General features: G+C 48.4%; 4 protein-coding genes across 4 annotated transcripts; 1 reads left to right on the forward strand and 3 right to left on the reverse strand.

Annotated features, from left to right (window-relative positions):
- Nucleotides 1-2,001: 2,001 nt before the first annotated feature.
- Aspvir_008009 (putative glutamine-serine rich protein MS8) lies at nt 2,002-2,871 on the reverse strand (the record flags this gene model as incomplete). Its single annotated transcript, XM_043271185.1, has 3 exons — nt 2,002-2,098; nt 2,156-2,589; nt 2,707-2,871. The coding sequence occupies 3 exons, from the start codon at nt 2,869-2,871 to the stop codon at nt 2,002-2,004; spliced, it is 696 nt and encodes a 231-aa protein (XP_043127120.1).
- A 5,174-nt stretch (nt 2,872-8,045) lies between these two features.
- Aspvir_008010 (uncharacterized protein) lies at nt 8,046-8,654 on the reverse strand (the record flags this gene model as incomplete). The annotated part of the gene is made up of 1 exon (XM_043271186.1): nt 8,046-8,654. The coding sequence occupies one exon, from the start codon at nt 8,652-8,654 to the stop codon at nt 8,046-8,048; it is 609 nt and encodes a 202-aa protein (XP_043127121.1).
- A 647-nt stretch (nt 8,655-9,301) lies between these two features.
- Aspvir_008011 (uncharacterized protein) lies at nt 9,302-10,339 on the reverse strand (the record flags this gene model as incomplete). Its single annotated transcript, XM_043271187.1, has 1 exon — nt 9,302-10,339. One exon carries the CDS (start codon nt 10,337-10,339, stop codon nt 9,302-9,304), a length of 1,038 nt encoding a protein of 345 aa, XP_043127122.1.
- A 675-nt stretch (nt 10,340-11,014) lies between these two features.
- On the forward strand, nt 11,015-13,778 carry Aspvir_008012 (putative APSES transcription factor (MbpA); the record flags this gene model as incomplete). Its single annotated transcript, XM_043271188.1, has 3 exons — nt 11,015-11,278; nt 11,335-13,039; nt 13,093-13,778. The coding sequence occupies 3 exons, from the start codon at nt 11,015-11,017 to the stop codon at nt 13,776-13,778; spliced, it is 2,655 nt and encodes an 884-aa protein (XP_043127123.1).
- Nucleotides 13,779-13,825: the final 47 nt, after the last annotated feature.

The raw sequence follows: 13,825 nt of genomic DNA on the forward strand, positions 1-13,825 counted from the left end.
TAGAGTTGGGAAAGTCTTCTCCATTCGATCGCTTTATCCGCTCTTCCCGGTCATTCCCGCAGAGTAAGATGATACTCTCTTGTTGTACTCCGTGGATACTCCGTCCAAGCCATGGCTTTCTGGCTACATAACGATAAGCGAACGATTGCGATAACAAGGCGGTAGAGCTGGAAAATTCAAGGAACGCAGGCTTGATTATCATTATTATTTCTGAACTATCTGCGCAATCAACATTCTACGCTAGTATAATTCTTCGCATTGCCTTCATTAAGAGGATCGCGGAGGAAAATATATGAAAGGGGACCGACCCCTGTCTTGTCGAAAAGAAGGCAGAAAGTCAAAATGCAACCGAGATTACAAGCAAAGGGGACAAGCACAAAAGAGACAAGAGTACTCTGTACGTATTCAGAGATACTCCAGGGTTCAGCGTTGTTCATATGAAGCAACTTACTACTCGTTCATTTCCCAGCGTCTGAAACGATGGCTTACAGGAGGCATGGATGAGCATCACCGCCATTCTTCCCTGACCAGGAAAAGGACGAATCTCACCGCTTAATCTGTTATCTGGCATGTAGCATAGCACAGTAAGACCTCTCAACCAATTTATCAGGCTGGCTGCTCCTAGGTTGAACTTTATGGTCTACGTGCTCTCCTTTTCCCCCTTCCCAAAAAGCATGGTTGCATCGCAGATGACTCCTGAAAATCGATTGCTTGAAACCAATGAACCAGAAAAACACTACGTACTTCGGATATCAAAAATCGATCCTTATGCTTTATCGTTGCTTATCGAGCATCGGAATTCGATATTTTCGATCCTTCACGGCGCCTCGTTATCGCTATCAGAATCTCCGGATTGAGATCCCTGATTTTGCCTTATCCCCCGCGAAAAAAGCCGGAGATGGTGGCAAGCCGGTGGGTCAAAAACTTTAACCTCTTTTCAATAATAATAGGCATTTCGCACTTCGGTAGATTTCAGTAGTCTATTCAAACTTTTTTTCCGGATTTTTTTGGTCTCGTTATTGTTGTCCCGTGTGTTATGATTTTTGGGAAAATTTTCTACTTCCCCCGTTGCCAGTCCCATGAATTTTTCCGATCGGATTCTCGCCCTTGCTCGTCAATCATAGAGAGCCAAGGCCTTTTTTCCGAAGTAAACCCTTGTATCTCCTAAATCACAGTCAAGCTCGACATCGAGGACATCGCCCAGTTCCTCGGTATCATGACTATCTGTAACATGATTCATTCCTAAATCCCCTAATAACCAAACCCATCATATCCACTCAGTTTATATCATGTCATCCGCCCATGTCAGTCAGAGCATTACCAGTCAGCTGTCCACTCGCCACCACTCCTACACATTTATTACGTCTTGACTTAGTAATCCTACATCCAGAAATGAAAGAAACGCAATAATGAACGGTGGTAACCAGTCTCTTGGGTGACACTCCTGGGATTATCCAATGATTACAACCATACAGCGTAGATGAACTTCCAGATTTGCCACCCGACTTTTCTTTGGAGCTGCCTTCTAGAACATTTCCCGATTCTACCGCCGACAAAGCCATTGACGTCGCTCATTCTGGACCCTTAAATGGGACGCTTTTACTGCCGTTCCACAGGAATGGGCTGTAGTTACCGAAGCGGGACCGAGTCGGTCCAGGGGTTATGATGTGGCGACAACGAGAATGCTTGGTACGCTGAGCATTCTCGATGTTATCACTCTGGACTTTTGTAAGAGCTGGCCGAGACCAACAGCTTCTCACGCAGATTACGAAGGTAGACCAAAGATAATAATGGAAATATACATTTCTGATGAACGATAAGTTGTCAACAGTCCGTCAACTAGACGGATGTAAGAATACAGAAACGCCAGGGAACACCATCTTCAACTGTTTTCTTCATATAGAGCACAACAGGGTATCATCGTAACTGTCGTGGCTAAACTTGCAGCGAACAGGCTTGGCAAAGATCAAAAATGAACTTGCGCTTGGGTGACTCAAGGAACTAGTCAGAGGAGCTCGAGCTGGAAGAGCTAGAACTCGATCCACGCCTGTGGCCCTTATGTTTCTTCTCCTTCTTCTCCTTCTTGTGCTTCTTCGACCTATTCGAAAATAGTTAGAGTCTATCACAATCAATAAAAGTAAGTCCTGAGCCTTACATCTTACTGGCCATGTTCATTCCAGCAGCGCCTGCTAGTGCTCCTCCTGCGGCGCCTAGAAGTCCACCGCCGAGCTTTTTGCCTATAATCCCACCAGCAGCACCTCCAAGCAAGGTCGAGCCCAGGCCCCTTTCGCCCTCCTGTCCGACGGGAACAGGAGCATGCGCCCCCTGGTAGTGTTGTTCCGGGTGAGGAGCGCCATAGTAAGATGCGCTTGAACCTTGGGGATTGTGTTGTTGCTGCTGTGGGGGATAGGGAGAGTGACCACGGTCGTGTGGCGGATAGTTCATGGGTGCGCCTTGCCCGTAGTTTTGATCACCTGGGTACCCGCCATGCTGGTGAGGAGCGCCATGTTGAGGCGGGTAGTCATGTTGGCCGTATGAAGGGGGAGGACCGGAATATTGAGGATGGTGCTGTTGCTGATCGTGGGAAGGCTATCAAATCAGGAAAGTTAGCTCATGAAGGTGCCTTCAAGTAACGGCGCGACAAAACCAATCATTGACCGTATAAAAGGTTTCGGAAACACGATTCGATCAAAAGAGAATACTTACTCCAGGTGGATAGTGCCCATGTTGCTGCGGAGGCTGCCCATACTGGCCTTGTGGAGGAGGGTGGTTGTAGTTATGTTGACCTCCGTAGTATCCGTCGCTGGGCTGGCCATGGCCTTGCTGCGGGGCACCGTATTGATTGTAGTGGTTGTTGTATGGATCAGACATTGTGATGGGAGTGAGATAGTGAGTAATTTGTCTTCGATGGATGAGATCTTGCAAGTACACAACAAGGAAAATGAAAGGGCGAGGCGCAGGTAAGGTGGTCTTATATACGAAGGACTGGCGTTGGCAATCTCAGTCTCAATGGCGGGGCCGTCTGACAATGATGGAAGGAGCCACGGCTCAGCGCGAAACTTGGGTGAAATTCAGGGGTTCCGTCCCAGTCAGTACGTGGATTACGAGGCGGTGCAGCGGCTAAGCCATCATTACCAATAATATTACCTATGGGCGTTATACAATACCTCAGGGTTGCGTTGTATTTCATACACCGCCCCATGATCCTTCAAAGATGAGTATTTCTGGTAGACTGTGGCTACTGTGGCTACTGTGGCTACTGTGGCTACTGTGGCTACTGTGGCTAAGCAGTTGACCTACATGACAGGCAGCTGGGAAATGGGACACGAAAATCCACTAACACAATGTGCACAATCCAAAGAGCCAATGCTTTATATTGCTGCCATCTATTAATAAATCAAATCTTGACTCTTTACAATGTTACGTCATTATTAATTATGTGGTCTGTTTGTCAGGGTGGATGTCACCGCTAATATATATCTGTACTAAGAGCTCTGTGCTCCTTCATACACACAAACATTTTTATTTGGTAATCATACGGAAAAGCAGAATACTATCAAACGATAGCCATAGATGTTAACTGCATTCAGATCACAGTCGCCTCTCTTGGAATGATCCCACTGGCCGGATCATTGTCAGGTCCGGAAACGAGGTGGCATGTTACATACTCAGCACATGATAAAGCGAAGGGGACATCAACCTAAGAAGGAAATATGTGACTGCCAACCGACTGCTGTGTTGATATCAAGCCCGGGCCGGTAAAGAAGCACTTGACCTACTCCTCCGTCGTGGCCTTGTCCTTGTCAACAGCGGCCGTAGCCACAAGGGAATGAGAAATGGAACCTCACCCATTTTCTCCGAATCTCTTTCAAACCCATCACTTTTCTTGCTCTCTTGCTTCGACCAAGATCTATGTGATCTCTTTGGATCCGAAACCAGCTACATGAGTTGTTGACCCTGAATCTGTAGGTGAAGTTATGTGGTGGAAGGACGATCATGGCCCTCCTCATGGCCGCACTCATAACTACCATTCTAGCAGACGCCATGGCATTTGTCTGGCCAACTCGGCCCCGATGGGTCCTTCCAGATAATGTTCTCGGTCGATGATGTTGATTTCTCCCCAAGTTACCCACCAGTCCGGTTTGGAAGAAGACATGAATCCCTTCAATAAATAATGGCGAATAACACATTGGAGTGATATGGCGGCCTTTGTATTCGAAGAGTCTGGCAAGGAAATCAGTCGGAACGCATCTTCCATCATTTCAGCTGTCAGCTTTGCTAGACGCAACGATATCACGTAAGGTGGCCTCTTGTCTCCAAGATCCATGACTTTCACCATGTTACAGGTAGCTTCCAACAAATTATAGATCCAATCCATCCTCTGGTGCATAACGATGATGACATACGGTCCATTGGAGACTCATTCGAGGAGTCGGGAGCTGGTCTCTCTTCGACCATTGCTGTAGGAGCTGGCACTGCTGGTCCTCCTTGCTTTCCCTCCTCCCCTTTTCGGACTCAGCCGATGGTGTGTATCCTTGAATGATACTCGTAAATCATCCACAGTGGTCGAGTTGGTATCCCGTCTTCGATTGGGGATAGAAACTGAGTTTGTGACTGTGTTTTCTCACTTGCGGCAATGACAGCGGTGCCACCTTTATTGAAAGACTCTGCAGCGGCATTACAAGCAGCAGGAGGATTGTCGCCACGTCGTCCGCAATGTCAGCCTTTGCCCCGGAGGCAAGGGGCCCCTGCATTCTTGTCTTTGTTTCGCCCTATTCCTGAATACCTTCTTACCGGTATCAACTTGAGCCTTCCAGGTCATCATACAGATTGGATGATATCACCTCTAAACGGAGGTCTTCTATTAACCACCATCTTTGGCAGTAGACTGTAGTATTCACTAAACCAGCTCACTTCGATAGAGACTTTCAGTCCTGTTGGATGCCATTCACTGGATTTGATTCTGGATTCGGTTCAAGGAATTCATATACTTTCTCCATTCACCAATGATAAAAGTCTAGGCTACTTAGCATCGCAGTCCAATCCGGAAGTGTAGACATAATTAGAATCATCTCCCCTGTTCTTCTTCATCTTCTCCCTCAACTTATCACCTAGCTTCAGCTTCTTCTCAGCTTCAGCTTCAATGACTCTCTTGTGATGTTCTTTAATACATCGTCCTTTGCCTCTCACCAACTTCCAGAATGTATTCCACCCGTCCTGTTTCTTTCTTGCAAGGAATGCATGGCTAAGTATAAGCAGAACCCCACAACCTTCCACCATCTCGAGGTGCGAATGCTGAGAAAGGGCTTGTCGGGGGGGGGCCACAAATATCAGCGACTATTTGGAATTGCCCTACATGACACACAGCTTTCCCAATTCTGCTGCAGCTGCAGGCCGTTCCCTCAAAGTAATGTATTCATATCAGCTCTTGATGGACACATGACTAACTGCGACTTTTAGGGACCTCACTTCAAAAAAAAATTGAAGAGGCAGGTAAAGGCAGAATACCTAGAAGAGGTGAGTTCCCCTTTGAATATCAATGCGTATATACATGTGCAGATACATACTTTGTACTCTGTACTCTATGCACTATATATTTTAAGATAGTACTAACTATAAGATTATTATTAGCTCCTCGCCAGCCACTGGGGTTTCCCTGACAATGATGACGTTGAGGAGCCTGGCCATGGGGCTGCCCTTAGCCCTGGTCAGACCCTTCTGAAAGAGAAGCTTTTTTGAGACCACGCACAGCTCAAGGACCTCAAAGAGCAACATACAGAATGGAGGAATCAGACCAACCCAGGCCATTGAGGCGGAGTATTTCCGCCATGAAGAAACACTCACAAGCTGAGGCAGAGGCAGGGGCAGACACTTTCAAACGAACAAAGGCGGAGATCTGTCTGCTGCGTATCAGTTGACTTTCTTGTCGAATTGATACACCCAGAGTACCTCTGCAAGTCCAAGCTCTGTTTGAGAAGGAAACATGGTCCTTAGAGGATTTAATGTTCCTTCCGCCAGCTGGTGATGATAAACGCCAAGGTATCTATGGCAATTTTGTCACCGGTCAATTTAAGAATCCGGATGATATAGGATGCGATGCTTATGTAGGGTCATCAAAATCCCTTGCACAACGCATCTCCGATCATCCGAGCAATGCTTGGAATAATCCACCCGACTCTCCACCGCGAGATACCAAGCAAACTCTCCATTATAAGCAAATTTGGCGAGATGGAGCGCAATTTGACTTCAGGTTGATCATGGCATCATTTAATCAGCCTGTTGACGAAGGATATCTCCCCATAGAAAGCATATTCATGGTGTTTCTGGGAACTTATGAGAACCAGAATACACCCACTGGTGAGCAACACGTGCCACACATGAAATTGATGGAAAGAATCTGAGGAAGTCTGAATCTTCCATTAATTACTTGGCCAGGGATGAATGCGGCATGACCTTTGTATCAGAGGTGCTATAATAGAGCTGCTGGGTCACTATCCAAGTACACTAATCCAGCCTGCGACATGATGACCTTTCCAACGCATATGCGCCCTGAAGATGTACGAAAGTCCAAGCACCAATACTTAAACTCGGATGATGCTCTCAGCCAACATATGTGTGGCTGCTGTGGCGACTACGGATATAGGCACGGGGTACTTTCTAAAAGAGAGGTTCTTGCAAAGTTTCAAGAACATCTACAGGCCTGAGCGGAAGCTGGTCCGGATGCAGCCTGTCATTGTTGTGGTAAGCTTGAGTCTTTAGCGAACAGGCTCTCCATGATATTAAGGAAGGGTGAGAGAGAAAGTCCCCCACCTTCGCAGGTAGCGCATACATGCGCTTGTCCCAAAAAGCTTCTGTATAGGGATGCAGGTTCTTCATTGATAAGAGCAAAAGGCTACGTACGCCAGAGGAGGCTGGCAGTTTTTATAGGTTTCTGACCTGAAAGCTACAAGAGCTGCGGATGGAGAGATTAGGTGTGACAACTGTGGCAAGATAGAGGGTCTTCCAACGTGCAGTGGGAGGGGAAATCCCACAAATCGCGAAACCCAGAAATTTCTTTGTTATCAATGCGACTTCTACTACTGTAGCAACAAGGAACATCGGCTTCTGATGTTAACTCAAGCCAATGTGCTCTGATAGATGCTGGCTAAACGGAAAGCCTGTAACAAAATCATGTGTGATATTGTGGGATAGCCAAGGGCTCCCTAGGCACCACAAAACTGTTTAAGTTCTTAGCAGCAAACTCGTCATGATCCTATGCTCTCCATGTGGTGTACACCTAGTCGGTTGTGAGGAGCTACAGAAACCCTGCAACTAATCGCATCCTGATATCAGTGCATGGCTGGAACAGGATCGCAGAAATCCCAATCCAGTCAGCTGTCAGGAATGCAGATGCTGTGCCGTCGAAGGTTCATCACCAATGCGGATCATGGTGGATGATCTAAAGCACCAAGCGCATGTCCACCATGAGCATAACTGCCGCTTTCAACAACTTCTCGCTGAGATGAAGTCGACGACTGGCTGACCGGAAGCCAATAACGACGCGGCCGCTGGGCTTAGGGGACTCCAACAGGACTTTGGGACCTGGAAGGAGAGGCAGGAGGAGGAACGACGCAAGGCAGTAAGGGAGGCTGGGGACGCTGTAAAGAAGGTGTTCAAAGAGTCAGATGCAGTGTGGGCTGCCATGGATGCTGCTGTGAAGGCTGTGTTCAGGGAGCGCCACTGCTTTTCTTTTTAAGAATGAGCCATGTTCAATTTTCATTATGACTGGAAGCCAAATTCCCATGTAATATTATCAGCGGTAGTAAATTTCAGTATACGTACAAAGTAATCGGTCAGTCATCTCCCTATCGAACTCGGTCAATTCTCAGCATGCCATATTTGTCAACATATGGCCTTTCTCCTTTAGTAACCCAGACCCCCGTATGGGTTGGTGTCACACAATCAAAGCCACCCTCATGCCCCCAGACAGCTTCCATTTCTTCTCGAAATTTGGTTTTTGGCTTATTATCTCTGATTCGCAGCTTTTCGAAGAACACATACGCTGCCTAAAAGACGCTGCTTGTGTTGCCCGCATTGGCACCACGCTTGGAGAGAAAGTCATTGAGCAGATTGGCATTGAGCTTCTTGTCTGTATCCGGATACGCAGCTTTCGCGATATCGCGCAGGAACTGAGCCTTGGTCACGTCGGGGTCACGAAGGTGCCGTGCGATCTTCGAGCGAACTAAATCACAGGTGTCCCAGACGGGGACGCTTTGGTCCGACTCCCCGTCGAGATGAATTCCAGAGACATCGTACTTTTCGGCAACTTTTTTCTGCGATTCCTTGGTGGCCCTCTTCTTTCGGGGCGGCTTGATGCCTTGCAATTCGCGTTTTTTGAAGAAACGCGCCGCCTTGATATATGTCGATGATCCAGAGCCCTTGTCGCGGCCGTTCTGGCCCATAAAGTCCAGGTAGGAACGCGAGGAGACGCCAATTGCGTCTTGGAACTCGCCGATTTTCATCTCTCCGCTTTCTATGAAAGTGCGAATCCGTCGACGGACGTGGTCGCAGTTCCAGTCGATGTAGTTTAGGCGTTCATCGTCGCTATCAATCTCAGGAGGGATGTTCTCGGCATTTGAAGGGTCCACGTCTGTGGATTTCCTTTTGAGAGACATGGCGTTCTGTATAGCGTTGGAGGAGTCTTTGAAATAGACTGAAGAGGTGACAGAGATGAGTTGAATGACGACAAAACATCAGCTGGTGAAAAAAACGCGTCGAATTCGAGAAGGTTCAGGGGGACATAAACAAGCCCACCGGACAAGACGCGCGATATGAGCTATCGCGATTACCTTCAGGGGTCACCCTGCAACAATCGGAGAAATCTAACAGCTCGTCAGAATTTCATTGGTTGATTTATTATTGGCTTTATTAGAAGAAATCTTGATCGCGTCATCGCTGATTCCTCTCTAAATGCTCGCTCATCTACCTATATGTCTCTCTATATGACGTCATGTCTAGTATAAGTTTGGTGTTTAACCAGAAGCCATTAGAGGCAGAGCATTATTGTCAGAGACAACATGTAGGTGTAACAGCTGTACACAGTTCTTTCGGTCTCAGGATGATAGCTTCTTCGAGTAAGTTCCGGGAGGCATCTAATGAGGATCCGCGGGCCTATCATCCGAGGATTTTGTGAATACCGTCGTAGTCAAATAAAGGGACAGCGCTATATATGACCTGACTATGGCTGGATCCGTGCCGAGAGGGCTTACACTCTATGTCAATCCGCGAGCCCGCTGTGGGCAAGGCGGAGAGTAGCACGCGGTTACTCTCCCGTAGTCACCTCGATCCGGTCCCTAAAGGGACGTTGGATCAATCTCCCGTTGGCATCAACCTTCTGGAACAGGTTCGGCACTTGATCGTGTTCAATGACGGTAGATATGTGGGGAAAGGGCTTCACCGGTTCCCACTTGAAATAATGCTTTTGGTTTTTCTCATCCCATTCAAAGCGCGGCACCATGCAGTAGATGCGCCTCCAGAGTCGTTGCATGAATCGCCGCGTGATTTGATGAGGTCGCCCGTTGACGAAGTCCCTAAACGTCGGCCCCTTTTTCGGTCCTTCTGTCAGAAATGCTATATTAAGACTGGTCTGGCCGGGAGCGTCCAGAGGAACGCCAACGGCTTTTCTTCTCTTCGGTGGTGTCCATGGTATTCTCCCAGAGATCAGACCATGCAATGTATCGAGCTCTGCATCGGGGAGCGGCGGCAAAAGGCTGTCAAGCACGGCGTAGTACCATTTTTTCCTGATGTTCCGCCGACGACTTTTGGCAACCGGCTTGCCCCAGCTGTTTTCCTTGGGTATAGGCGGCTCCAGAGTCTTAACAACAGAACGATCGCTGAGCTGTGAAATGACGCCATTCCGCAATTGAGACTTCAAGAGATCGAGCACAATAGTCGGAGGTTTCCAATCATCTTCGAACATCGAAGGCCCCTTCAGAATGCCTTCCACGGCCACGGCATCGGGAGGAACTTCCGGGACAACGAAGACACCTAGCAAATCCCTTCTTTTCTTTCCATTTCGTCCATACGAGAGCCGGAGGACCTTTTCGAGCGGTCGAGAATAGCCTTCGTTGGCACGCTTCAGTAACGACAGTTTCTGGGTTGCGGTTTTGCGGAGGTGCTGCCGGTGTAAATCATCTTGTAGCTTAGATTGCGACTTGTCGGAATAGCGTCGAAATCTCCGGACTACATAGTCATGCATGTAACCTCGGGCGATCGGGTCAGGGAGATATGTGCACTCGCGCAGCAAGGCACGGAAGAGATGTCGCCACTGTTCGGGAGGGATGAGCGGTAAGGAGGACATTGTTCAGTTGCAAAATTTCATCAATCGCAGTTCATGGAATCGGGAATATCCGTCTATACTGCATCTTGCTGTGCTGTTAGTTATCGCGATCACCGATGGTCCCGGGGACAGAGAATCCAGCGGAGAACAAGTCAATCCCCGGCCGAAAAGGGAAATAGACGAGTTACGCGAAAACGCCGAGCGGATGAACGCGACCGCCGTCAAGCCCCGCGACTCCTCATCACGATCTTCGTTCACTTCTATGCACGATTTACAGCCTGATTGAATCTAGAATTGGCGAATGCATATTTCATAGCTACAGGTCGATTTATTCTGGTTCTTGTTACTTGTACATCTCTCCGTTTGCTCAGATTGGCTTGTTTTCCCAACCCTTTCACGATCGAGGCGCCAGCCACGCGCCTTCGTTGCCTCCTCGCGCGACTCACCTCCTCGGTAGTTATTGAATAGGTGCCTTTCCCCACTCGATTTCATCCTTGTCCAGAGCTGAAATTTCCTTTCATTTTTGCTTATTCTCCAAATGAGATGGAAAAATAATGATAGGTATATGAGAAGTCACATCTTGTACTGACACATCACCTTCAGACCGCGCATGTGCATGGTGTCAGGGTTCGGCAGACACGGCACCTCCAAGTGATGACTTCAAACAACCACCATCCACCGCGGCCCAGCTTGCCCATGTCGTACTCTCAAAGCAGCTTAGGTTCCGCCAATGGGATAGCTTTCTCTCAGTCGCAAATGGGATCTTTCAATGCTTCCCAGTCCGTCGCGTCGACGCCTCGAGCGACACCCCCTCCGAAAAGCTCACAGCAATCGATGTCCTTTAGCTATCCAAATGGTCTTCCAGGCGGCGCGAGAGGTAGCTTTGGAGGGTTTGATGATGTGAATGGCTATGGGGTAATGGTGCAGTATCAAGAGGAATATAGACCGCAGATCTACAAGGTTGGTCTATCCCTTGACCTTTCGATTTTGTTTGCTGACGATTCTTTTTGTTGAAGGCTGTCTATTCCAACGTCTCCGTCTATGAAATGGAAGTAAACGGGGTTGCGGTCATGAAGCGTCGGTCCGATTCCTGGTTGAATGCTACTCAAATCCTCAAAGTAGCTGGCGTTGTTAAAGCTCGAAGGACGAAGACTCTCGAGAAAGAAATTGCTGCAGGCGAACATGAGAAAGTTCAAGGAGGCTATGGAAAATACCAAGGAACATGGGTGAATTATCAAAGAGGCGTTGAGCTTTGCCGTGAGTATCACGTTGAGGAGTTATTGAGACCGCTCCTTGAATACGATATGGGACCCAATGGCACCGCGAATGCGGGCCATGACACTCTAGACACTCCTACAAAGGAGCAAGCAATGGCAGCGCAGAGGAAGAGGCTTTATAGCGGTGTGGATAATCGCGGGATGTCGCAACCGCAGCAGGGTACCTTCTTCCAGAATATTTCCCGGACCGCTGCAACGGCTGTGAACGCTATCAGCAAAGCTCGGTTCGATTCACCTGCAGCAAGAAATGCCGATAGTAGGCGCTCGAGTATCATGCGAAAGTCATCACATCAGATGAGCAGCCAGGAGTCTCAGCTCCCCACGTTCAGCAGTCAGCAGACCATGTACAGTGTGGCCTCCGACAGTGGATTTGGCAGCAACGCTCAGAGCAATGGCCGATTCAATGGCCCTGATGTCGCCGCCTTCGAGACAGAAGAGTCGATCGAGCCGCCTCGTAAGCGTATGAGGTCGTCTTCAAACCATGTGCCATCTTTCGGGCTTCAACGGGAGCATTCTTCCTTGTCCATGCAAGAACCCACCCCAACGGAACCCAACGATTCTTTCTACCAGGAAATGGACGGGCCCGCTTCTATGGTGGATGACAACAGGCGTGGCTCAGACCCTCTGCCTCCTGCCACAACTCCAGAAAGATTTCAGAAAATGAAGCTCATCATGACCTTGTTTCTTGACAAGAGGACCAAGGATTTCTCCAACCATCCGGCGTTGTTGCAACTCACTGGTGAAGATCTAGAGATTCCACTTGATGAATACCGCAACAACGCTCTTCATTGGGCAGCAATGCTTGCTCGGATGCCCCTTGTCTATGCGCTTGTTGAGAAAGGTGTGAGCATCTATCGTTTAAATGGTGTGGGCGAGACTGCTTTACAAAAATCCGTCGGGACAAGGAACAACCTCGATTACAGAAGCTTTCCGCGCTTATTACAGGTGCTGGCTCCCACCATAGACATGGTTGACTATAGTGGACGCACGATCCTGCACCACATCGCAGTGATGGCTGCAACTGGCGGTGGAGGTCATGTGTCCGCGAAGCACTATTTGGAGGCTCTGCTGGAGTTCATAGTCCGCCACGGAGGCACGTGCATCAGCCAGCAGCCTCCGAATGGAGTTGAGGGTACTAATGGTAATAAAACTCAAGCAGGCGAAGTCATCACCCTGGGCAGATTTATTTCGGAAATAGTCAATCTTCGGGATGATCAAGGGGACACAGCACTTAACCTTGCCGGGCGAGCCCGCTCTGTCTTAGTGCCTCAATTGCTAGAAGTCGGTGCGGACCCTCATATACCTAACCACACTGGTCTCCGTCCTGCCGACTATGGCGTCGGCGTGGATATGGTTGATGGCAACGCCCAATCCCAACAAGCCGGAAGCAAGAGTGACTCTTTCATTGATCATCTGGCCAAAACAAAGAAAGAAATCTTTGATGGTGCGGAACCCCCTCCTTCAATCTAAAGATCAAGATATACTAACAACTTGAAGCAACAATGGCCCAGATTAGCGCAATAGTACAGGAGACATTAGGCGGTATCGACAAAGAACTAGCCACCGACTTGTCCAAGAAGCAAGAGAAGTTTGAACATTGGCATTCCAAAATACGCGAGACTGCCAAGGCCCGTCAAATAGAACAGAAGAAGCTGGACGACCTCAAGAGCAAGTCTTCAGATCGGGTCGAACTAAGCAGACGGATCAAAAATTTGGAAAGGTCGTCTGAAGACCTTCTCGTTATGCTTAAAGAGACACATGGTGGACACTTCGAGCCTTTCAAAATGACCATCGTTGGAGATGCGGATCAAGATTCTGGCGTCGATATGACGGAATTCGGGGCCCTCTTTCCCGAGACGTTCGATCCTACATCAGGGTTTTCCGAAAAGCAAGTTGCCTATCTCAAGTCTCTGACTTCTCCTGAGATCCTGCAGCAACGCCTCAAATGCTATCAAGATTTCAATCAAGAGATACTTGCTGAGGTCGATCGTTTAAAATCGAAGAACGTGGTGTTGGGTCAGAACTACCGTCGAATGGTTATGGCCTGTACCGGCTGGACGGCGGAACAGGTCGATGAAGCCGCCGAAGGATTAACGCAATGCGTGAAGGATTTGAATGACAATCCTGTTCCTGAGGATGAGGCTATCGAGATTCTCATGAGAGATCGGGGTCAGGATTGGTAATGAGATTTATGTCATTCTTTGCGCATTAGCCTGCTGTCTCTCTCTCG

The sequence above is a fragment of the Aspergillus viridinutans genome (assembly GCF_018404265.1).
Source record: "Aspergillus viridinutans IFM 47045 DNA, scaffold_6, whole genome shotgun sequence".
NCBI lineage: Eukaryota > Fungi > Ascomycota > Eurotiomycetes > Eurotiales > Aspergillaceae > Aspergillus > Aspergillus viridinutans.